The following is a 25,974-nucleotide window of genomic DNA, read 5'->3' on the forward strand; positions in this document are numbered from 1 at the left end:
CTGACAATAATGATAACCTATTGTACATTCGCTGAGCGTCTGGCAGCATGGGCGGTGTCCCACGGTTTTCCTTGGATTATCTAGTTTAATCCTATAACAACCCTCCTGGCAGGTATTACCGGCATCTTCTTTAATCGCTGAAGTGGTGGAGCCCAGATCCCACGTGTCCTTGGAGGACCAGAGACAGGAACGGTGGCGTCTGATTCAGAGGTACTGGCTCCTTCAGCACCCGGCTGTCTCACAGCTGTTTTCTGGCTCCTGGATGTTATACCAAGGGTTGGGTCAGTGACCTTGGGGTGTCCTTCTAGAGCCAGATCATGGAGGGTCTTGTGTGTACACTAAAATGTTTTAACTTCATCCTGAAAGCTACACACAGCCACTGAAAAATTTTAAACAGAGGAATAGCTTGATCAGACTTGTTTTTAGAAATAATCACTCTAGCTGCTTCTATGAAGTATGGACGGGAGTTGATCCGGACTGGGGGCAGAAAGAGCAGCTACTGAGAGTGGCCGTGATCCTGCGAGAGGGACAGCGGTCTGGCTAAGGCAGGGGCATCGGGTCGCAGAGAGGAGCAGGGGCTCCAGAAACACGGAGGAGGTAGAGTCTCTAGGATGCCTAGGGGTTGGTGGACTGGGCGTGGGTAAGGGGTCGTGGGTGAGAGGCCGGTGTTTAAACAAATCTCAGATTCCTTTTTTTTTTTTTAAACCAAAGCTTACAAAAATTTGTTTTTGTAAAGTCCATGGATAAAGTCTGATCGAGATAAAGTCTCATCAAAAGTGAAATTATTACCTGTTACTCTTCCCAGATCAATAAAAGTGTCCTCGCTCATCATGCAAGAGCCTGACATTCACATTCCCTAAAATGAGAAGGGAATTCCTAGGTGCCACATGTGATTCTGCTTCCTGACAGGAAGACTCAGATATGGCACGGATTTTACGTTGAAGACTACGAATTGATACACCATTGACTCGTTGACATTATTTAAGGGCATGTTTTCCCAAACACAGAAGAGATGCATATTAAAACTAACCAAACATGATTTAACGAAAACATTCCAATACTTCATATCCTCTACATTTAACTGCAGGTTTCATTCGCTACAGAATTCCTAATGGGAGTTACTCCATCTAAGCACGAGTCATTTTGGTTTACAGTTTTATTGAGATATAACTGACATGCATCACTGTGTAAGTTTATTCATTAATATTTTTATTAAAATGTAGCTCACGTACAATATTATATTGGTTTCAGGTGTACACCATAGTTATTCAGTGTTTATATGCCTGAAGAAGTGATCACCATGATAAGTCCAGCAAGCATCTGACACCGTACCACGCGGTCACAATATCATTGACTCTATTCCCCATGCTGCACATTACATTCCCATGACCTATTTGTTTTGTACCTAGAAATTTGAACCTCTTACTCCCCTTCAGCTTCCCCCCCCCCCGCCATTTTACATTTTTCAATTGCGGTTTACATTCAACACCATTTTATATTGATTTCAGGTGTACAGCACAGTGGCCAGACACGCGTGCAACTTAAGAAGTCATCAGTCCAACACCCACCCAGCACCACACACAGTCACTACCATACTATTGACTATATTCCCCATGCGTTACCTCATGTCTTCATTACTTTTTTTTTTAATTAAAGTTTATTGGGGTGACTATTGTTAGTAAAGTTACATAGATTTCAGGTGTACTATTCTGTAACACATTATCTATATCTCACATTGTGTGTTCACCACTCAGAGTCAGTTCTCTTTCCATCACCATATGTTAGACCCCGTTTGCCCTCTTCCAGAGCCCCTCTCCCCCTTACACCCTGGTAACCCCTAAACTATTGTCTATGTCTATGAGTTTTCGTTCCTTCATTTGTCTGTCTTGTTCTTTTGTTGTTTTCAGTTTTATATACCACATATCAGTGAAATCCTACGATTCACTACTTTTTCTGTCTGACTTATTTCGCTTAGCATTATACTCTCAAGATCCATCCATGTTGTCACAAATGGTCCTATTTGATCTTTTCTTACCGCCGAATAATATTCCATTGTGTATATACACAACAGCCTCTTTATCCATTCATCCATCGGAGGACATTTTGCGTGTTTCCATGTCTTGGAAAGATGCAGTGAATATTGGAGCACACGTGTCTTTATGTATAAATGTTTTCAGATTTTTTGGGTAGACACCCAGGAGAGGGATTGCTGGGTCATATGGTAATTCTGTTCGTAATTTTTTGAGGAACCTCCTCTCTGCCTTCCATAGCGGCTGCACCAGTCTGAATTCCCACCAACAGAGTATGAGGGTTCCTTTTTCTCCACAGCCTCTCCAACACTTTACTATTTGTCTTGTTGATGTTAGCCATTCTGACTGGAGTGAGGTGATATCTTATTGTGGTTTTTATTTGCATTTCTCTGGTGATTAGTGATGTAGAGCATTTTTTCATATGTCTATTTGCCATTTGTATGTCCTCTTTGGAGAAATGTCTCTTCAGGTCCTCTGCCCACTTTCCAATTGGGTTGTTTGTTTTGTTATTGTCGAGTTGTATGACTTCCTTGTATATTTTGGATATTAGCCCCTTACTGGAGGGACTGTTTGCAAAAATCTTCTCCCATTCAGTTGGTTGCCTCTTTATTTTGTCGATGGTTTCTTTTGCTGTGCAGAAGCTTTTAAGTTTCATATAGTCCCATTCATTTATTTTAGCTTTTACTTCCATTGCCTTTGTAGTCAAATTCATAAAATGCTCTTTGAACCCAAGGTCCATAAGTTTAGTACCTATGTTTTCTTCTATGCAGTTTATTGTTTCAGGTCTTATGCTTAAGTCTTTGATCCATTTTGAATTAATTTTGGTACATGGTGACAGATAGCAGTCCAGTTTCATTCTTTTGCACGTGGTTTTCCAGTTCTCCCAGCACCATTTATTAAACAGGCTTCTTTGTCAAACATTATCTGTCCATATTTATGTGGGTTTATTTCTGGGTTCTCAGTTCTTTTCCATCGGTCTGTGTGTCTGTTTTTCTGTCAATACCATGCTTTTTTGATTATTGTAGTCCTGTACTACAAGCTAAAGTCAGGGAGTGTGATACCTCCAGCATTGTTCTTTTTTCTAGGATTGCTTTGGCTATTCGGGGTCATTTGTGGTTCCATACAAATCTGATGACTTTTTGTTCTATTTCTTTGAAAAATGCCATTGGGATTTTGATGGGAATTGCATTAAATCTGTATATTGCTTTGGGTAATATGGCCATTTTAACTATGTTGATTCTTCCAATCCATGAGCATGGAATGTCTTTCCATTTCTTTGTGTCTTCTTCAGTTTCTTTTCAAAATGTCTTAATAGTTTTCAGCATATAGGTCTTTCACATCCTTGGCTAAGTTTATTTCTAGGTATTTTATTCTTTTTGTTGCAATTACAAAGGCATTTTTTTTTCATTTGTTTTTCTGCTATTGTATTGTTAGTATATAGGAATGCAATGAACTTTCGTACGTTGATTTTGTAGCCGGCAACTTGTCTGTATTCGTTGATTGTTTCTAATAGTTTTTTGGTGGAGTCTTTAGGGTTTTCTTTATACAGCATCACGTCATCTGCAAAGAGTGACAACTTAACTTCTTGATTCCCAATTTAGGTGCCATTTATATCTTTCCTTTGCCTGATTGCTCTGGCGAGGACTTCCAACACTGTGTTGAAAAGCAGAGGTGATAGGGGACAGCCCTCTTGTGTTCCTGGACGTAGAGCAAAGGGCTTCAGTTTTTCACCATTAATTATGAGATGAGCTGAGGGTTTGTCATATATGGCCTTTATTATGTTGAGGTATTTTCCTTCTATACCTGTTTTATTAAGTGTTTGAATCACAAATGAATGTTGTATCTTGTCAAACGCTTTTTCTGCATCAATTGATATAATCATAGGAGTTTTCTCCTTTATTTTTTTAATGTGATGTATCATATTGATGTATTTGCATATGTTGAACCATCCTTGTACCCCTGGGATGAACCCCACCTGGTGGTGATGAATAATCTTTTTGATGCATTGTTGCATTCGATTTGCTAGAATTTTGTTTAGGAGTTTTGCATCTGTATTCATCAGAGACATTGGTCTGTAGTTTTCTTTTTTTGTGTTGTCCTTACCCGCTTTGGTATCAGGGAAATGTTGGCCTCATAAAATGAGTTAGGGAGTATTGTCTCTTCTTCAATTTTTTGGAAGAGTTTGAGCAGACTGGTATTAGATCCTCTTTGAAGGTTTGGTAGAAGTCACTAGTGAAGCCATCTTGGTCCCGGACTTTTGCTTATGGGCAGGTTTCGGATGACTGATTCAATTTCCTTACTGGTGATCGGTCCATTTAGTTTTTCCAGTTCTGTGTGATTCATCCTGGGAAGGCTATCTGTTTCTAAGAACTTGTCCATTTCTTCTAGGTTATTGAATTTGGTGGCATATAGTCCTTCATAGTATTCTTGGATGGTCGTTTGTATTTCTGAGGCATCCGTGATAATTTCCCCTTTCGTTTCTGATTTTGTTCCTTAGTGTCTTTTCTCTTTTTATCTTAGTGAGTCTAGCCAAAGGTTTGTCAATTTTATTAATCTTTTCAAACAGCCAGCTCTTTGTCACATTAATTTTTCTGTTGTCTTTTTGTTCTCTATTTCATTTAGTTCTGCTCGGATTTTTATTATTTCTTGTCTTCTGCTGACCTTGGGTTTCATTTGTTCTTCTTTTTCTAGTTCTTTAAGGTGTAACGTGAGGTTACTTATCTGGGATTTCTTTTGTTTCTTGAGACAGGCCTGTACTGATATAAATTTCCCTCTGAAAACTGCTTTTGCTGCATCCCAAAAATTTTGGTAGGATGTATTTTCATTGTCATTTGTTTCTATGTATCTTTTGATCTCTCCTCTAATTTCTTCTTTGACCTGGTCGTTCTTTAAAAGTATACTGTTTAATCTGCACATGGTTGTGGTTTTTTCTGCTTCCTTTTCGTAGTTGATATCCAATTTCAAAGCCTTGTGATCAGAGAATATGCTTGGTATGATTTCAATCTTCTTAAATTTGCTGAGGCTAGTTTTATGTCCCAATATATGGTCTTTGCTTGAGAATGTTCCATGTACACCAGAAAAGAGTGTGTAGTGTGATGTTCTAGGATGAAGTGCTCTATATATGTCAATTATGTCCATTTCATTTAATGTGTCATTTAGGGCTGCTATTTCTCTTGTGGTCCTTCTTTTTCTCTTGCTGTAGCCTTTGTTTTAAAGTCCATTTTGTCTGGTGTAAGTATTGTCACCCCGACATTTTTGTTGTTGTTTTTCCGTGTTTGTGAAATATCTTTTTCCAACCCTTTGCTTTCAGTCTGTGTGTATCTTTCAATCTGAAGTATGTCTTTTGAGGTATGGGACATGCCGAAGCCAGATGCTGCTTGTTTGGATTTTGTGAACCTTTGAGAGATTTTAGGAAAGTCTGCAGCATGAGCCAAGACAGGTTGTTTGTGTGGAAAAGCCACTGGAATCGGCTTGGGTGTGTCCGAAAGTTGGGTGGGGCGGGGTCTCAGGGAATCACCAGGGTGAGGCCAAGGAACATTGTCAGACAGGTTGATGGACACGCAGCTATAGCGTCTGCCTGCATCTGCACACTGGGAGAGTGGAGGGCTCAACAACAACAAAAAACAGTCAATTCTGCCAGCACATCTGTCTGGGCGAAAGCTGCCCCTCCAGCCCTCTTCCTGAAGGTAGACAACTCAGTTCCTCCCTGTATGTCTCTGGCACCTTTTGAGCTGCTGCCGAAATGCTGGACCTCAGAGCGAGTGAGTGCATCAACAACTAAGTCCGTGAATGGGCCCTTTAAGAGGATCACGGGGACTCTGGCCGCCGTTCGTCTCATTCAGCCTACCCAGGGCTCTGGTGCCTGTGCAGTTGGCCCTTTGGGTGTGTCACCCTTGGAGGCGGACGGGTGATGCTCTGGCTAGGTCCGAAGCTGACGACCGGGCATGCCACCCCTGCGTTTTTACAGCTAGAAGTTACGGAGACTTCTCTCCCTGGGACTGGAATCCTGGGCTAGGGAGTCTGGTGGGGAGCTGGGACCCCCATGGGGAGCTGGGACCCCCATGCTCGGGGACCTCCGCAGTTGATATCCCTCTGGATTTTTAGCTGTCACAGGTGGGTGTGGGAACAGCCACATCTCCATCCCTCCTAGCAGTCTTGAGGTGGCTTCTTCTGTATGTCCTTAGAGGTAGGACTTCAGTTCACCTGGACTTCAGGCAGTTCTCAATGATGGTTGTTCTGTAGTTTAGTTGTAATTTTGATGTGGTCATAAGAGGAGGCAAACATATCATTTACCTAGTCACACATCTTGAGTCCACCACATCATAAGTTTAAAGTGTACAGAATAATGGTTTGACTTACATATGTTGTGAAATGATTACCTCAGTCAGTTTAGTTAGCATCTGTCGTGTCAAACAGGTACAATTTACAAAAAGAAAAAACTTCTTGTTTGTGATGAGAACTCTCAGGATTTCTCCTCTGTACAACTTCTCTGCATATGGCCCAGCAGCACCAGCGATGGTCAGTATGTTGCCCATCACATTCCTAGGAGGTATTTATCCTGTAGCTGCAAGGCTTTTCCTGTTGCTCGCCTTCCTCCATTCCCCCGTCCTCCGATGCCCTGCCTCTGGCAACAAGTCCCTAAGAAATCAGACTTCTCTGAGTTTGGTTTTTGTTGTTGTTGTTGTTGTTTTTGTTTAGATTCCACATATGTGTAAATGAAATTGTATAGTATTTGTCTTTCTCTTTCTGACGTATTTTACTTAGTATAATGCCTTGAGGGTCCATCCATGTTGTTGCAGATGGCAGGATTTCCTTAGTTTTTATGGCTGAATAGTTTTCATGCGTATGTGTGAGCGTGTGTGTGTGTGTGTGTGTGTGTGTGTGTGTGTGTGTATGCTGCAGCCTCTTTACCCATTCATCCATTGATGGACACCTAGGTTGTTTCCATGTTTTGGGTATTATAAATAATGCTGCAACGAATATGGGGGTGCAGCTATCTCTTCAACATGGTGTATTTGTTTCCTTCAGATGTAATCCCAGAGTGGAATTGCTGTATCATGTGGTAGATTTACTTTTTAATGTTTTGGGGATCCTCTATACTGTTTTCCACAGTGGCTGTACCAGTTTATAGTCCCATTGACAGTGAGCAGGGTTCCCTTTTCTCCACATCCTCGCTAGCATTTCTCATCACAGATTCTTCATTTGGGACAGCTGGCAGTCATTCACCAAGACAGGGTGAACAGGGAAAGACTGTATCGCAGCAGATGTGACAGATTCGGTTCTGTTTTAAACTAGCTGATTTGAAGTGACTTTGGGGCATCCACATGTAGACGTCCAGCAAACAGTTGCATATGCACACCCAGAGCACAGGAGAGAGGCAAAGGGTGGGGACGCACATAGGGGGCTCATGGGTTTGTATGGGCTCCCCTGGAAAGAACATTTAATGTGAGAAGAGAGGGTGGCTGATGATGGAGCTCTGGAGACTGCTCACATTGAGGTCCTGAGTCCTCAAAAAAGACCAGAAGAAGTAGCTGGAGGTAGAAGGATAGCCAGGAGAGAAAGGTGTCATAGAAACCTAGGTGGAAGTAGAGGAATAGTCAACAGTCTAAAATGATGCAGAATGCTTACAGTAAGTAAGGCAAGAGCAAGTGGTGCTTAAGGATTTGGCAGCCCAAGGGTCCTGGTGACCCTCCTGGGAGAAGCCTGGGCAGGGCACAGGAAGGAGTTGATTGAAGTAGGAGGCGTGTTGGACAGGACAGGAGAGGACTTGTAACAGGTGCCTTCCACAGCCTGGTTGGGGAGGAGATGAGAGACCAGGTAAAACCCTGGGGAGGGCAGGGCGTAGGTTCTAGGCAGGACTTCCCCAACCAGAGGGAGGCTTGAGTACAGTTTAGTAAGACCAGTGGAGGTAAAGAGGTGAGGGTTGACCAACCGTCCCAGATGCCCAGGACTGAGAGAGTTCCTGGGACTTAGGATTAAATCCTGGATGGTCCTGGGCAAACTGAGATGGTTGCTTACCCCAGGAGTGTTTACTTCCAGCAGGAGCTGGTCAGTGCTTTCAGTGGACTCTTGTGGGGGAAGCCCTAAGTTATAGTGTTTGCTGATTCTCCATGGTCCACTTTAAGCTACCAGCATGATGCCACTGAACGAGGTGGGAAGAAAGTGTCACAGCCTAGTCTTGTGAGCAGGTCTGAGCAGCTCCAGCACACACTGGGGAGAGCCTGGTGGGCAGATCTTGTGGAGGTGGGGCCTGGAGAATGGAGGGGCTTCTCCTCAATGGAGACCTGAGGAGGAGTGATGGGTGGAGCGAATGCAGATCTTTGCAGGGAGCGGGGCACTGGGGGCATTGCCACTCTGTGACTGTGATGGTGTCAAGGAAGGAAGAGACAGTCACTTTGGGAGTGTGAAGGGGTAGATGGTAGGGGGAGGCTGGGGAAGGAGTTTGGAAAAGCCTGTGAAGGAAGGGGGGAGCACATCAGGACCCCAAAGACTACAGAACACCACTGAAGGTCCAGGTGGGCGTTGGCACTGTCCAGTCACCACACTGTCCTGACAGCCTTTATAAGCTGGTGTATGGGTCGGAAGAAGCTGTCCAGTTGGGGTTTTGTAAGGCAGGGGTGACCAAAGGACAAGGGGGCAGGAGGGCTCAGGGTCGTGGTTGGTGTGGCGATTGGCCGCAAATTTCAGACCTTTCAGGGAAGTGAAGACTCTGCCTGGAGGGCACAGAATGGCCAGGACCCAGGGCCTGGAGAGGAAAAGCTGAGGCCATGAGGGAGTATGGCGCACTGGAGTAGCAACATTCAAAGATGCAGAAATTCAAGGTGTAATGGGGCTCAGTGGGCTGCCCATGAGAGGAAGTGAAAGTACCAGAGGTGTACTGGTTTGGCGAAAGATGAAACAGTGATCAGCAGCTGTGTGGTCAGAGGAGCCGGGCTTGACATGAGGGAGAGGCTTCAGGTTAACAGCCCATCCTACTTTGGGATAAACATGTGTGGGGACAGAGTCCCAGAGAGCAGTTTCCAGGCTCCCGGCCTCATGTGGAAAGGTGCTGGCTCGGGTAGTAGACGGCCATCAGCTGTGACTAGTTGGCCATCAGCTGTGACCAGTTAGCCATTGGCCACTGATAAAACTGCCGTGGCTGAGCTAGCAAGCGTGGACTGCAGTTAGCAAGGGGTTGGTTGGTTCACAGAGAAGCGGACTGCGGATTGCAGCTAGCAAGTGGGTTGATCGGGTTGGTTGTTTGGTTGGTTGGTTGGTTGGTTGGCTGGCAGAGAAGTGTAGATTCTGGAGCCTGCTTCCTGTATCTCCAGCCCAGCCCCTAGGAAGAGTATAGTGGTGTGACTCCCCTATCTATGGCTCCATAGGTGTTCCTTTTTGGCCTCACCATATTCTGTGTTCTTGTGCGGGGAGTGGGAGCTGAGTCCCTGCATCACAATATATTTGTGCTATCTCCTGGTTCTTGTGGCCGACCAGCAGCCACAAGTCAACGAAAAGCCCAAAAGGGGGAGTGGGAATGAACAAAGACACTCACAAATGATGATGATGCGGCCGGTCTCCAGTGATCCTGAAGCACCGTCTTTATTCAAAATCACTCTTTATATACCCTATGGGTACGTGCAGACTAGCAGTCACAAGTGTACATTACCTCACAGAAAGTAAATTGTTAACCCCTAACCAGAAACTAACTAAATCACAAAAGCATCCCAAATCCCATTTCCACAAGACAGGAACCATCAATTATCCTGATAACCATCTGTGCTCTGTGTCCGAGAAACCGGCCATTCTTATCGCATACCTCAGCAGCCTGCAAGCACCCTCCAGGTGCAGGCAAGACAATGCCTTAGGAGCTAGAACAGGTTAATCATAAACTGAGCCAGTTCTCAAAGTTCCAAAGTACACAGAAATCATGGCTCCCCACATCTCCCCCTTTTTTATTTAATTGAAAAAGCAAGGCGACGGCGCCTGTCTTAGGCATCCCAGGATGTCCTTATCAACTTGCCCGTCTTTGGCGCCCGCATTGTATAATACAGGCCCTGTCTTAGGTGTTGAAAGGCTCCTTAGGACTTACCCGTCTTTGGCTAACCCGTCCCTTCAAAGCTCCAAGGGGAGAGGGGTTTAAGGCTTTGTCTTAAGCTCCAATTGATGAATGTCAGCACGCAAGTCCAGCATTCTATTAATGAAGGCTCTGATGAGGACAGGGAGCAGGCACAGAATCACACAGACACAGATGCCCAATGTAAGAAATACCAATACAGAATGTACCAGATTTGGCATAGAAGGCAAAGAAGGCATAGCATTTTTCAAAGCATTAACAAAATCGGAAGCAGCCTGAGCAGCATCGAATCTCAAAGGCTCGGCCTCTCTCATATTCTTAATTTCCTCATGAAGCCGAAGCATATCAAGAGAGACATTAACATTATGCCACACTCCTTGGAGATGCAAACGGACCCGATTCCATTCATATTGACTTTGATTATACTCTTTGGAAGTTACACAAATCCAATGATATTCTGGATGGCATTCTAAATGAGATTTAACTTTTATACTTTGGATTACACTTCCCATATACTGGACTGCATCATATAAGGCATTTAACTTTTCCTCTAATTTTGTATCAATATCCTCCTGAGTCCCCAATGCCAAAGAAACATTTTTAGTTAGAGTGTTAATATAATTGGCATTTTGAATAGTTTGAGACAAAGCTACAGCAGCTGTAGCGGCCGTGGCAACTACAGTTACCAGGGCGACTATTCCTGCAATCAGGAGTCCAATAAACCGTTTCTGCCTGCTCAAAGCGTGCTCAATTTCTTTAAAAATCTGCAGACTTCTTTCTGCATACCACGGTTCAGAAATATTGACAGGAAGCATGACAGAAGGGGGCTGCTTAAGAACCATAATTTGAGTTCCAGATGGTACCCAGGAAACACAATTTGCCAGAGTACAATTATTACAGAATACATGAAAATGATTTCCCTCAAACTGAATATCAATATTCCCAATTAACAAAGCATATGGGGAAGGCACACAAGCAGAAACATTTGCAGCATTACGTACAGTAATCCAATTTTTAGATCCATCATCTAAAACAGAATCAGGGGTACAGGGGGTTCCTGATTTACAATATTCAACAATATAATCAATTTTTTCCATTACCCCCATAAGTTTCCACAAAGCACTCTGCAGATGCTGTGAATCAGAAGTCCAAAGTCCTGAGTCCAACTTTCGAGTCCATCCGGCCCGTTCTGTAAAAGTCCAAGTCTTATCCGACCAATCAAGGATGTATCTGTTTGTTCCAGGAATATCATATCGAAAAGAAACCTTATTGGAACATCCCTTCCACGGGACCGATGTAATGTCCAATTTGGAATTTCCTGTGCAAGGTGGAAAATGAGGGGCAGGAACAACAGGTGGACTCTCTGAAGACCAATCTCCTAAGGAAAGAATCCGAACTGTCCATCCAATAACAGAGTCATTAGTATGTATAATAAGCGAAGAGGCAGATAGACACCCAGTGGCTGATTTCTTTTTGGAGAGGCAAACAGGTAATCCAATACCTTTTCCAACATAAGTAAAATTCTTCTCCAGCTGTGGTTTTAAATGTCCACTTGAAGGCAGACCTAATGCTTGAGTGTTATCAACATATATAGGTATCTCAGGGCTTTCCCAGACCACGGGGTGTAATAAGGGGGGGTCAGGTATATAAGCCCAATATGTCTGTTCAGGTTCCGCATAGCCGAACATCATGGTCACCATCAGCAGGCACAGATTCCACATGTCGCACCAACCTCTCCGGCAGCCACCGAGGGCCATCAGCATCCTGTGGAAAAACACAAACATGTCCTCGGCCCCATATGAGGATTGGATCCAGGCCTTGCCAAGAGCCTGTAAGTGGGTCTTTCCATTTGACCAAAGCCTGAGGGGCAGCAGACGGATGCCAAAAGCGCTCTGCAGCACTCTTACCATGGGCATCCAAGGTCAAAAAATTTTGAATAAAGAGAGAATGAGACAGGTAATTATGGGGCGTCAGGGGATATAACTCCCCCTTTTTTATTTTTTGTAAAATATTTTTTAATGTGCCATGAGTACGCTCAACAATCCCTTGTCCTTGGGGATTGTAAGGAATTCCAGTAACATGATTAATGAAAAATTGCTGACAAAACAAGGCAAATTTCTTGCTGGTATATCCTGAGCCATTGTCTGTCTTAAGTTTTTTTGGAGTTCCAATCATGGCAAAAGCAGTAAGGCAATGTCTAATTACATGAGATGCAGCTTCTCCGGATTGAGCCGTAGCGACCACAAAACCGGAGAATGTATCCACAGAGACATGAACATATTTTAATTTTCCAAATTCTGGTATATGAGTTACATCCATTTGCCAAAGATCATTAGGGCGGATACCTCGAGGATTAACTCCATAATGAGGCACAGGCTGCAAATGAGCGCAATTAGCACATTGTTTAACAATCTGGCGTGCTGCTTCTCTGGGGATCTTGTATTGCAATCACAGACTTTGACTATTTTGATGATGAAGGCTATGAGCCTTTTGTGCCTTTTCTATTTGAGTTAGAGCAATAAGCTGTGTGGCAGAATCTGCAGCTTGATTACCTGCTGCCAGAGGGCCTGGAAGATTGGAGTGAGCTCTAATATGGCCAATATAAAATTTCTTGCGGCGTGACTGAATCGCCTGTTGAATCTGAAGAAACAAATCCTGAATAACAGGATTACTGGTACTTATGAAAGGCAATGTTTCCAGGTTTCTAACTGCACGCACCACATAATGGCTGTCAGAGAATAAATTAAAAGACTGAGAAGCAAAATCAAGTAACACCATATGAACTGCTCAAAGCTCAACAACTTGAGCTGAGGCTGGAGATGTTTGTAATCTCTTAACAACCTCTTTATTGAGTGTATAAACAGCTATGCCATTGCTAGATCCATCAGTGAAAACATTAGGTACAGCAGAAAGAGGATCATGTGCAACGATAGAAGGAAAAATTGGGTCATGATGTTGAAAAAACTGGAGCAGCTTATGCTTAGGATAATGATTATCTAAGGTTCCTGTAAATTGAGCCAAGGCAATAGGAAAACTGTCGGTAAACTGCATTAAGCCTTGAATCTGAACCTTTGTAAAAGGGACAATAATAGAATCTGGCTCCTTTCCATAATATTTTCGAGCCTCCAAACGACTCTCTTGAATTAGACTGGCTACAAACTCATGATAAGGAGTGAGATTCTTCTGAGCTGCTACATGAAGATGTATCCATCTAAGCGGCCCTTCTTGCCACAACACTGCCGTAGGCGTATGTCTAGTTTCTAAAATATAGGCATGTAAGGGCTTAGAATAATCCAAGAAAGAAACATGCTGTTGTTGAATGGCCTTCTCAACTTTAGAGAGAGCCTCTCTTGCTGGCTCAGTAAGATTTCTAGGGGAAGTTGGATCAGAGTCCCCTTTTAGAATCTCAAACAATGGTTTTAAATCTCCGGTTGTCAAACCCAAAGAAGGTCGCAGCCAATTAATATCTCCTAACAGTTTTTGAAAATCATTAAGAGACTTCAGGTGATCTTTTCTAAGCTCCACCTTTTGAGGAACAAAAAACTGAGAAAACAGTTGAAAACCCAAATAAGCAAAGGGCTCAGCCTTCTGTATCTTCTCGGGGGCTATAACAAGACCCGAGGCTAAAAGGTTTTCTTTTATATTCACAAAACAAGCTAACAACACTCCTTCCTTCCTACAAGCCAGCAAGATGTCATCCATATAGTGGATGATATATACAGAAGGAAACTGTTTTCTCGTTTTGTCAATTGCTTCACTGACAAATTTCTGACACAGCGTAGGACTATTTGCCATACCCTGGGGGAGAACAAGCCACTGATACCTTTTCATAGGTTCACAGAAGTTCGTACTTGGAATACTGAAAGCAAATCTTTTACAATCTTGTGGGTGTAACAGTATATTGTAAAAACAATCTTTTAAATCTAGTACTATCTTGTAAGTATCTTTAGGTATGGCAGATGGATGAGGCAATCCTGGCTGCAGGGAGCCCATAACTTCCATGGTTTCATTAACTTTCCTTAGGTCTTGCAACAACCTCCATTTTCCAGATTTCTTTCTGATTACAAAAATGGGTGAATTCCAAGGGGAGGTAGACTCAATTACATGGCCTTTTTCAAGCTGCTCCTGTACAAGCGCTTGAGCGGCTAATATTTTTTCTTGTGTTAGGGGCCATTGATCTATCCACACAGGTGTATCTGATTTCCAATTAATAGCTTCTGCTGTTTTTTGGTGGAGTACAGGTAAGTCTATGGCCCCTGGGGAAAATACCCCAGTCCCGTCCTCTGCGAATTAGGATTAGGAGAGACAGGTCTCCTTCTGCCTTGTCCATCAGTCCCAAGGCCTTGAGCAGGGAGAAGTCCCTGGTCAAACATTTGCTGAGTAACCTGCACACTAGGGCTGTAAAGATAAACTCCCATATGGCTCATAATATCCCGTCCCCAAAGATTAACGGGGAGACCAGGAATGATATAAGGCTGAAAAGTTCCTTGGTGGCCTTCCTGATCTTGCCAGGATAAGATGTCACTGCTCTGAAGGGGCGACTGAGATTGGCCTATGCCTTGTAAGTTGGTAGCAGTATAATGAGTCGGCCAACTTGAGGGCCAATGTTCAGCAGAAATGCAAGAAACATCAGCTCCAGTATCTAAAAGTCCTTGAAAATCTTTTCCATTTATTTTTAGCATTAAGACTGGTCGTTCCTTTTTTATCTCCTGTACCCAATAAGCATCAGAGGAACCAAATCCTTGGTCTCCTCGTTCCTGATTTTGCCTGTTTTTCCCTATCTTGATGCGGGGTAAGATAATCAACTGTGCAATGCGAGTTCCAGCAGGAATGGCAGAAATATTTAAAGGAGAGTGGGCCATAATTTTAATTTCTCCTGTAAAGTCCTCATCAATAACTCCCGGGGAGACATGAATCCCTTTTAATATTGAACTACTTCGTCCTAACAACAATCCTACAGTTTTCGGGGGCAAAGGTCCAAAAATTCCAGTGGGCAAAGTCTGCATACCCATTTCAGGAGTTAATACGATGTCGGAGGTGGAACACAAGTCCAATCCTGCGCTGCCTGCGGTGGCCCTGAATAAATCTGTGATGTGTTTTCTTTCTGGGACTGATTTCCAGTTTGTCCCGTCACTGGGGTTTGAGTCTGAAGTGCCCCATAACATTGTTGAGTCGGGGCCTGGGGCTGGCCCCTCACCCAGTTTCCCTGAACCGGATTTCCATCTTTATCTGTCTTAGATTTGCATTCATTAGCCCAATGCTTTCCCCTCCTACACTTTGGACAAATGTTAGGAGGTTTCTTTGCAGAAGCCACGGCTGGAGCCGGAGGATTTTCGGCCTCAGTCTTACGTGGACATTGTGCTGCACGATGTCCAGTTTTTCCACAAGTAAAGCAAGCTCCCGTACGACTATTTACATGGAGCTTTGCTTGTTGAAGCATAACCTCTTGAATACTTTTTCCCTGTAAAGCAGCAGCCAAGGCCACCCCTTGAGAAAAGGAGGGGCCGACATCAGTACACAGGCGGATAAAATCAGCAATGGTGCCTTTCTTCTTAATTGGTCTGATAATTGCCTGACAAGCGGAATTAGCATTTTCATAGGCAAGCTGTTTAACAAAAGCCTGAGTAGCCGTGCTCGCACCAAAGGTCCGGCCTGCAGCAATATTTAGGCGAGAAACAAAATCTTGAAAAGGCTCATCTGCGCCCTGTCTTATTTGAGTAACTTGTTCTTCCTTTCTAGAGGCATCAGGCAGCATTCGCCAAGCGTCTTTAGCAGCCGCGGCGGTTTGGGCATAAGCGCCTGGCGCAAATCCCAGCTGATTTCTTAGGTTAGAGTACATGCCTTCTCCTGCCAGCATATCAAAAGTAACGGGAATCTGTCTTAATGTATTCTCATCAGCCTTTGCTTTACAGTTTTCATAAAATTCTGATTTCCATAAAAGGTAATCACCTCCGGAAAGACAAGCATGCGCAATGTGCTTCCAATCCTCCGGGGGAGTGGCATCCACAGCCAAGGCGTCCAAAATAGCCACGGTAAACGGGGCGATAGGACCATATTGGCTGCAAGCTTCTTTCAACTCCTTTACTTGTTTCCACTGAAAAGGTCTCCAATCCCTGAGTACGCGTCCTGCTTGATCTACCCTTTCAAAAAGAGGGTATACTCCAAACTGTCTGGTATTATCCCCTTGCTTATGTCCCTCCTCACAGGCTAACTAAAGAGGAGACTGCATGTCAGAGTCTGACCCAGGTTTAACATACCCAGGCGGGGTTTTAGTTGGCATGTCCCAAAGAGGCGGCTGAGGTGCCGGTAAGGGAGGGCCCCACATACGGGGTTCCAAAGGCACTGAAGGAGGCGCATTAGGCGGCGCAGTTGGAGGTGCCGCAGAAGGCGGCAAAGCTACAAGGACATCAACAGGGGGGTCTTTACCGCCTGGATTCCATGGGTCTGGACATGCATTTTCCAAGGCTCTAGTAAGCCTTTCTCCATAATAAGGATCCTGATAATAATAAGGTTTCTGAGGGGGCCCTTCCTCTTTCTTACTGCCCTCTTCCTGCTTAAGCTTTATATCAGCTATCTGGCTTTGAAGGGCTTTCATCTGTTCTGCCATTTTATGGACTGTATCTAAAAGAGGTTTATCTTCCTGTGCTACAGCAACTAGTGGAGAATAACGTTCCCTTTCATATCTGGCTGCAGCTTCTTCTAAATCCTCTTTATCTCCAGGATCCAAATCTTCCCATTGCTCATCGGGGGGCTCTAAATTGATGAGTTCCTCAGGCGGCAAAGGGATTTCTTCCCCTCCTTTCTCTTCTGATACTACATGAGGAGGCAGTTCTCCTGACCCAGCCTGTTTTAACTTATCCAGCCTATACCCTTCATGTCTGAGATCTAGACAATCCCGAATCAGAGTCCACAATCCAAAAGTCTCTACAGGGACCCTCTGAGGTCCATGAGTTGAATAATAATCCTGCAACCTTTCTCCTATCTTTTCCCAAGTCTCGAAGCTGATGGTTCCTTCATCTGGGAACCACGGGCAAACTTCTTTAACCACTCTAAAAATTTATCTAATTGCTCTTTGCTCACCCTGCTGCCACGGGCGGCAAGAACTTTCTTGAGGCCTCTAATATACAGGTCCTTGCTGCTGGCGTGACCCATTTTCTCTAACGGTCCTAGCTGATAGCGAGACCTACTTCTCCTTAAACGGTCCTTGCTGATAGCGTGACCTATATCCTTTTTCCCTCGGCCCTTCTTTCACACTAGTAAAACACACAGATGCTTGGCTGGCCGTGCCCCTCGCGGGACCAAGACTGCCGTGGCAATAGGCGTGACGGTATAGAACCCCGACCAGGCAAAACCGAAGTTTTGATCGCCGTTTAGCCGTAAGACAGTGCCGGAAACGCAGTTACAAGCCCATTCAAGCTCCGTAACACGAGGTCGTGGAGCTATCACTCACTCACACACTCATTCGACCGAGGGGATAGTGCCCTACTCACCGTACCGTCAGCACTCTGTAACCGAGCTGGGCCCAAGCTGTACGGTGTTCCTCACTGAATCCCCCGTTTTCGTGCCCCACGTTGGGCGCCAAATGTGGCCGACCAGCAGCCACAAGTCAACGAAAAGCCCGAAAGGGGGAGTGGGAATGAACAAAGACACTCACAAATGATGATGATGCGGCCGGTCTCCAGTGATCCTGAAGCACCGTCTTTATTCAAAATCACTCTTTATATACCCTATGGGTACGTGCAGACTAGCAGTCACACGTGTACATTACCTCACAGAAAGTAAATTGTTAACCCCTAACCAGAAACTAACTAAATCACAAAAGCATCCCAAATCCCATTTCCACAAGACAGGAACCATCAATTATCCTGATAACCATCTGTGCTCTGTGTCCGAGAAACTGGCCATTCTTATCGCATACCTCAGCAGCCTGCAAGCACCCTCCAGGTGCAGGCAAGACAATGCCTTAGGAGCTAGAACAGGTTAATCATAAACTGAGCCAGTTCTCAAAGTTCCAAAGTACAGAGAAATCATGGCTCCCCACAGGTTCTACTAAGATCGATGATGAAGAAATCCTCGTACAGGGCAAGGAAGGTCGGGCATGTGGTGGGGGCAGAGCTAGGTCTGGTCTGGGAGGCAGGAGAGGCATGCTGGGAGCCCAGGAGGGTAACACCAGTCCAGCCTGGTTTTGGAGCCTCTCCCCTCTGCCCAGCCCCTCATTCTGGCTGCAGAACTGAACGTCTAGTCCTGCAGTCCAGCCCTCATCCCAGGACCATCAGGCTCCCCCTTTGGAACAGGGCTCAGCTTTGAGTTTGTTACTGCTCTCTCGTGCTGCACTTTGTCTCTGCTCTCGGTCATGTTTTGGGCTCACGCTGAGAACAAGACTCTTGGCTGATGCAGACTTCTGTGGCTTGGGGAGGCAGTATAGTTGCCTCAGACTCAGACAACCTGGGTTGGGGTCCCAGCCCCACCATTTAAACTCCATGGGTCCTCGTCAGGATGCTTAACCTCTCCAAGCCTCAGTCTTCTTATCTGTACAAGGAGGGTAATAATAGCACTCACCTTGTAAACCTGTAAAGGTTAGATGAAATAATCTGTGTAAAGTGCTAGGCATGTGCCTGTGTGTACAGACGTTGTTCAGTTAATGTCACATGTAATGACTAGACGTGTGTCCCTTCCAGCTGTGCCTTCAGGTGGTCTTTCTCATCTGCATCTACCACCTCAATTTAAAGGGATGGTCTTCACTCATCATCATCACTGCTAGAGGTAGAAGTGAGGCAGCTGAGGGTCCCTGCATACCCTGTGAAGCCCTGGCTAAGTTCAGTTAAAGGAACACTCTCCAGGCCATTCTGGTAGGCACCTTCTAGTGGCACCTGAGAATAAGTTCAGGATCCAGTGTCAGAACATCCCTGCTCTCCATCCTACTCCCATGCCTCCCCTGCTCTTCCTTGCTTTACTCCTCCCCACAGCACTTACTACCTTCTAATGTGTTATATGTTTTACTTATTTGTTTATTTTCTACGTCCCTCACTAGATTGCAAATTCTGTGATGACATGGATTTTTGTGTTTTCTTCACTGCTCTGTCCCCAGTGTCTAGAATAGTGCTTATGTACAGTAGGCATTTAATAAATATTGATTGAATGAATAAATAAGTGAAAGCCCAAATAACCTTCAAACTTTATTCTTGCTATTGTTTTTTTGTTTGTTTTTGTGAGTGTGTGTTGTTGTTGTTTTGTTTTTTGGGTTTTTTTTTTTTGTCGCTGCCTTGATCTTACATCCCTGTTCCAGAATCTTTCACTATTTATCAAGCCTGATCTAGTCAGCTTTGATATAGTGTACTATAAAAAGCTTGCTGTAGGACCAGAAGGGAGGAAACAAATCGTTCTATCTGGGGTGGCACTAGGACGTGGTTCACAGAAAAGTCAACATGAGCTAGGCTTTGAAGGATGAATAGGAATTTTCTGAGTGGGCAAATGGAGAAAGGACATTCCAGATAGAGCCAGTAGCATGAATAGAGGCCCCGTGGTGTGAAAGTACATGGGATGTTCAGGGAATAACGAGGAGCATCCAGATGTAAAGAATGTGATGTGTGCTGGTGGGATGGAGGAAACGAAGTATTGGGATAGGGCCTTGCTCATGTCGGTAAACCTGCCTGAGGAGAGTCCGCAGTGGCTGAGAAGCTGAACTCTGCAGCCAGTCTACTAGGTTCCATTTCCGGCTGTCCCCTTACAGCTGTGTGCTTCTGTTTGCTGTAAAGTGGGGATGACTACGGTCCTACCACTTTATAGGATTGTAGTGAAGATTAAGTGAGTACAATATATGAAGCATTTAGTGCCTGAGCATAGTAAGTGATATAAACATACTAAGATTGACTACTATTGTAGCAGGCACTCAGTGAACGTTGAATTGTTTTGTATAAATATCCATGCACATTGCTCACATTTGCATTGCCACACATATTCGTATCTTGCTCACACATAATGAACAGTTCTTAAGATATGGAAGTGATGCTTTAGCCTCCTGTTAATCAGTGAGCATAATTTTTATTTTTCGGTAGTAGGTATGAATGCACATGAATGAAGTATTAACAAGCTTAACTGGCTCTTCCTGATCATAAGCGTGCACGTATACCTTGGTGTGCTAAAGCTAGGGATAAATCGGAGACCAGGAAAAATAAAGGTAACCATAAGGTCCTTCTTAGGGGAGCAGTGGAAGATTATAAATGTAATTCTAGAGGCATTGTACTGAGAAATTGTGGAGAGGGAAGACAGATGGATGTTTTCACAAAGAAGAAAAATGGAGATTAAAAATATTATAAAGCAATGAGTGTTATGCCATTTTCGTCCAACATTTTGAAAGAATGCGTGAAAAGCTGTGGGAAAACGAATAGGTGCTATCCAGGCCTGGCAGCAGTTCGTGAAAAAGCCAGAACAAATTCACCTCCTTTTCTCTTTTTCCAAAAGCTTACTGCGTCTAAGTGTCTTAGACGTGGGTGTCTTACTTCAGCCAGCCTTAAGCCAAGTCTTGAGGGTATCTTTAGGGATACAATGAGAAGCTGTAACGTGCCCTCAGGTGTAGATAGGTGGATTCTTAGCTCACTGTACAGGTGGACCCAGAGCACTGATTAAGGATAAGGTGGACCTAGAGAGATGTCACATTTATCTGCTTATTTATTCAGTTACTCACTTAACCATATTTTCGCCAAAAATAAGACTGGGTCTTATATTAATTTTTGCTCCAAAAGATGCATTAGGGCTTATTTTCAGGGATGTCTTATTTTTTCATGTACAACAATCTACATTTATTCAAATACACTCATGTCATCTTCTTCTGGAAGAATTATGACATCGTCATAATTCTCCAAACCCCGAATTCCAATTTGAATTTCTTGCGATTCCATTTCCTATAGAACCATTGGCCCCAATCTCTCCTGTCCAGCAATAGAGCTCTCCTTAAATGAGCACTTCTTGTCCATGTAGCCTGCTCGTAGTGCATTGACAACATAGCTGTCAGTGATTTTATCCCATGAATTCTTCACCCAAGTCATGACCTCTTGCAGGCTAGGCTTCACAAAGTTCCCGGACTGATTTCTCTCCATTCTATTTTCACTGTAGTCATTGATTTCCATGCCCAAATGGTCCTTGAACTGCTTGTTTATTGCAATATCAAGAGTCTGGAGATAGGCAGTCATTCCTGCGGGAATCATTATTTGATCTATTCTTCTCTCTGCAAGGAAGTTCTTCATGTCTTTAGCGCGGTGAATGCTCGCTGAATCCCAGACTAGCAGACGTCTTTGGCCACCTCGCAAAACAAGTGGCAGCATTAAATCGACCCACTTCCTTATAACTGCTTTTGTGCACCAGGCTTTTTTGGTTTCAAGAACATAACTGCCTGCAACACGTTCAACCTTATCTTTCTTGCCCTTAGTGATGACAAGAGGGGCTTTCTTTCCATCCAGATGAATTGCCAAAATACAGGTAACACGTGCACAAAATACAGGTAACCAGTGGAGGGAATGTAGATTGACGAGGCACCCCTCTGATCAACTGTCGTTTGAGATCCTTGGCCCATAAACACTGCAGTTTCATCCATAGCAATCATGTTGGAGAGTTGGTATTTAGAAAAGTCGATGCCATCAACAAAGGACTTGAAGGCAAGTGCACGTTCAATAACTTCACTGTCTTCCAGCTTGAACAGTGTTGTCGATGTTAGAGATAGTTCATATCGCTGAAGGGATAGTTCATATCGCTGAAGGAAGCCATCCAGGCAGTGTTGTGCTGCTTTGAATTCTTCTGGGGATATTTCTAACTGTGGTGCATTTGCAAAGGCAAATGCTTGAGTATCAGCCCTGCACACAACCAAAGCCTTTGCTCTCCTGTCAGCAATCTATTCACAGATGATGTCTTCCAGCTCAGGAAATAGTGGTTGCCGACTTGATCCACACTTGTGCTTCTTAGCATTTCCCTCATCCACCTGTTGACTGAGGTTATCATACTCTGCTCGCCATTTTTGGACCATTTGGAGATCCAACTTCTCCTCTTTGCAGAAAGCCATAATATTCTTGCCCCGGGAGTCCTCCATGATTCCTTTCTTGTACTCAAAGGAATAGCTCCTTCTTTTTGCACTCATCTCGTCTGGGGGTCAAAATATTATTCCCTTTATATCTACCATTAAATCAACTGTTAATTGAAGACTTATGAGATAGGAGTGGCAACAAAAATGATGACAGTTAAGAATGATGGTCCACACAAAAGTGACGAAAAATTGCAGGCACCAAAATTCAGAAAACGTTCATTTCACACAAGTGCATTAAGTACGTCCATTACAACACATGACATATAGAATTATGGAGATTCATATTAGACACATTTGTTATCAAGTGTGCATGTTATTTGTGCCTTGTATCTGTACTCCGATTTGTCATTTGGCAATAAGTCTCGAGTTCATCTGTTTACATAGGTGTTTATCTCTCGTCCAAAGTCTCCCCCTTGGGTATTTACAAATACTTAATTATAATTTATACTATCATTTATTTTAAGTATTCATGTCAATAATATTATTTATTCATATTTAATTATATATTAATATTATTTTATGATTCAATATGTCCATCGTGTGTTGCAACGGACATACTAAATGTGTCCATCTGGCTGACGGTGTTAACGGGGCTTATTTTTGGGGTAGGGCTTATTTTCCAGTTAGGTCTTATTTTCGGGGAAACACGGTACTTGTGTGGCAGATATTAACTGAGCCCTTCCTAGGATCTCTAGGACCAAGGGCATCATCCTTAGGCAGGTTCTGGGTGACATGTTTATTGATAGCTTGGGTGAAGAGAGAGAAGGCAGATTATGAAATTCACACATGATACCAGGCTGGGAGGGACGGGAGCTACTCCACTGGATGACATAATCCATGTGTAAAATGATCGATAGGCAGAACAGTGGACCATAAACAAGATGGAGTTAACCATGAGCAAATGAAAAGTCTTACATCTAGATTCAAAACAATAATCAATTATATAAACACTGGATGTGGAGGCCTGAGTTGGCCTCATTCAGGGCAGAGGACTTGGAGGTGGGGCTGATGACAAGCTCTGTGTGGCCTAGATGCAAGCTGAGGAAGGGACTGCATGTTCAGCTGAATGTCATGTTCCCCACACTGCACCCTGATTAGAGCATGCTTGAGGGGTGTGCCGTGCCCAGTGCCGGGCGCCTCACTGTGAGAAAAGTTAATAAAAACCACAGTGCATCCAGGTTGATCGCTTCAGATGTCTGAAGGTCTCCAGTGTGGCTAAAGGACAGAGAGACTAACTTATTTGTGTCACTGTCTCTTACTCTGTGCCCTATCAGTGGACATGCAGGACGCCTCCTTTTATCTGCCACAGTTCCATCATCCTCTCCTTTCCTGGCTGACAGATTCTTTAGGAATGAGAATGGAAAGCAGGAGGAAATTTGGGTTGTGGTCTTGGGAGAAGCTCGTGGCTGGAGATATCTAAATGCTTCATAGGGCCCCAGCCATATAGCAAGCTTCAAAATGAACAGTCACTGTCCTTAGTAGGGATGTCACATGGCTTTTTATTGAGCACAAAAAGAAGGCAGATGAATGAGAGCTCTGGGATTTCACTAGAGGAGCTTCTGTACTGCCTGGGGGAGTCCTACCTGGAAACCCACAGGGAAGGATGCAAACGTAATATGCCTCTTGGAAGCTCTCCCAAAATAGAGTCAGAATTAATCATTCCTTCTTCTCTGGTCTCCAATCGCCTTTATTAGCACTTTATGAAGCACTTCTCATAGTGCATCATGTATGGGGGTTTGCAAGCGACTTCCCCACCACAGTGTGGAGCTGCCTGCTCTTATTTCTAGCCTCAGTCTTGGCCCCGCATGATGCACAAAGTAGATGCTCAATAATGAATGAGGGAATCTCTTGTATAATAAATAGATGTTCTTCTGTGTACAGGTTGGAACACATTCTCGCTTGTTCATCCAAAAATAAAAACAAAAACAAAAAAACCTTTGAATGGGTTTTCCTTGTTAAGAGGATGGACCCAGGGTGGATGGCAGGCGTATAGATTTACAGCAAGGAAATCTATGTGTATCATACAGCAAAGAAAACCCTAGAGCAACTCGCTGACTTATTGCCAAGGCCAATGTTTAAATGAAAACCTTGTCTTCCTTATATTTAGCCTTAATAAACAAAAGAATGTTTTCATGTTATTTATAGCCATGGACTTTCATATATCTCAGGGCTCTAATGGGGACAGAAGTCTTTCTTTAGAGCTATGCAGAAGCTTGGGTGTCCAGCATCACTCCCAGTCTCTGAAGCATTTACATCGCTCTGGGGATATGCCTGTCTCCAGGATGGATCTGCTTCCCCAGCCAGGTTGGGCACCAGGCCAGTTGGGGAGGGGACTGTTTCCGGAGATGGTGTCCCTTCCTGGGAAGAAGGAATGGAACACAGTAGTTGGTCACAGGCTTGTCAAGAAAGTACGAAATGTCCAGGTGACACCTCCCCCCCACTGCAGACCCCACTCCCACCCCATCCACTAGGCAGTTGTCTTACCTGATTTCTTCCCCAGGAGCTCTGCAGTGTAAAAGGCCCACTCTCCCAGCCCAAGCACTTCCAGCCATTCCAAATCCTTGGGACTTAACATTCCAAAGCAGATTTCCCTTTTCCTTTTTCATGAGTTAGAATCACTTTTCACGTTAATAATGAAAATGTGTGCATTGCATTAGCTGTTATCATTTTTTTCCTTGCCACTTAGGGCTGGTTGAACAGACTGCCTCAGGTCCCTTCTCCTGAAGTGCAGAGATGGGCCCGGTGCTGCAGTGTGCTGATTGTCTGAGATCTTTAAATTGGTAGCCCTCCTGGTCAACCACCTAGCTCTCCCTGGAGAAGGAGGAAGTCAGGAAAAAAAAAGGGTTGTGTTTCTTCATTGGCAAGTCAATGCAATCCATTGACAAGTAAGAATATAGGACCACTACACTGATACCAGGTCAGGGCTCAGGGCTCTGACTGTGTCCCCGGATAGGGTATCCCAAGAGAGGTATCAGAGAGAAGGCCAGTGTCAGTGGGCCCGGGGCCAGGTTAGAGGTTTCTGCTCTCCTCACTCTCCAGGCTGGGAAATTCTGTGCAAGGGAAGGAAAGTGATGCTGAACCCCTGCTCTGAATGCTGCTGGGTTATGCTCAAGGCCAAAGCCAGTTCCAGAGCAGGTGAGAGGCCCTTGGTTCAGGCTCTAGCTGGAGGAAGGCTTCCTAGGATAGGAAGTAGCGCAGGGAACACTCTGTGTTTCTCACTGGGGGTTCCTAAACACGTAGGAGTCGTAGATAAGGTTCAGGGGTGGAAGCCCCCAGAGTTGTACACAAAATTGTGCATCTATACACTTTGAGGTACAAGTTCAATAGTGTTCAAGTTTTCAAAGACAGCTATGGCCTCAAGAATACAAAGAAACTACCGTTAGTCTGCTATGTAAGGCCCTCCCCAACCTGTCTGCCTGGTTCCATCTGTCCAGCGTATTTTATCGCACCTCCACCCCACAGCCTGGGGTTCAGACTCAGAATTGAGGTGCAGCTTTCTGAACGGGCTGTGCTAGTGTAAGTTTTCAGGGCCTTGGCTAGTGCTGCTCTGTCTGTCTTTGCCTGCCTGCTGACCTTCTGCTCGTCCTCCAAGACCTGGCTCAAGCCTTTGCTGAAGCCTGTCCTGTGGGCAGAGCCGACAGCCCTCCTCAGAGGCAGCGTTAAACCTTGAACAGCTTTACTGGATCATCTGTCTGTCACTCAGTGTGTTGAAACGACTTACTCCTGTGTCTTATTCACCCAGATGGTTACTTCTTGAGGGCAGGGAGGCATCTTTTCACTTCTGAATCACTTTTTGATTAAACCTTCACTAAATTGTT

General features: G+C 44.3%; 1 protein-coding gene across 1 annotated transcript in view; it reads left to right on the top strand.

Annotated features, from left to right (window-relative positions):
• Positions 1 to 25,974, top strand: part of LOC117017368 (uncharacterized) — a 68,324-nt gene that overhangs the window by 37,111 nt on the left and 5,239 nt on the right. The window contains exon 6 of the mRNA XM_033097481.1: positions 113 to 210. Within this exon, the coding sequence (XP_032953372.1) occupies positions 113 to 141 (29 nt within the window). The 3' untranslated portion in view covers positions 142 to 210. The remainder of the gene's footprint in view (positions 1 to 112; positions 211 to 25,974) is intronic.

The sequence above is a fragment of the Rhinolophus ferrumequinum genome, chromosome 25 (genome assembly GCF_004115265.2).
Source record: "Rhinolophus ferrumequinum isolate MPI-CBG mRhiFer1 chromosome 25, mRhiFer1_v1.p, whole genome shotgun sequence".
NCBI classification, from domain to species: domain Eukaryota; kingdom Metazoa; phylum Chordata; class Mammalia; order Chiroptera; family Rhinolophidae; genus Rhinolophus; species Rhinolophus ferrumequinum.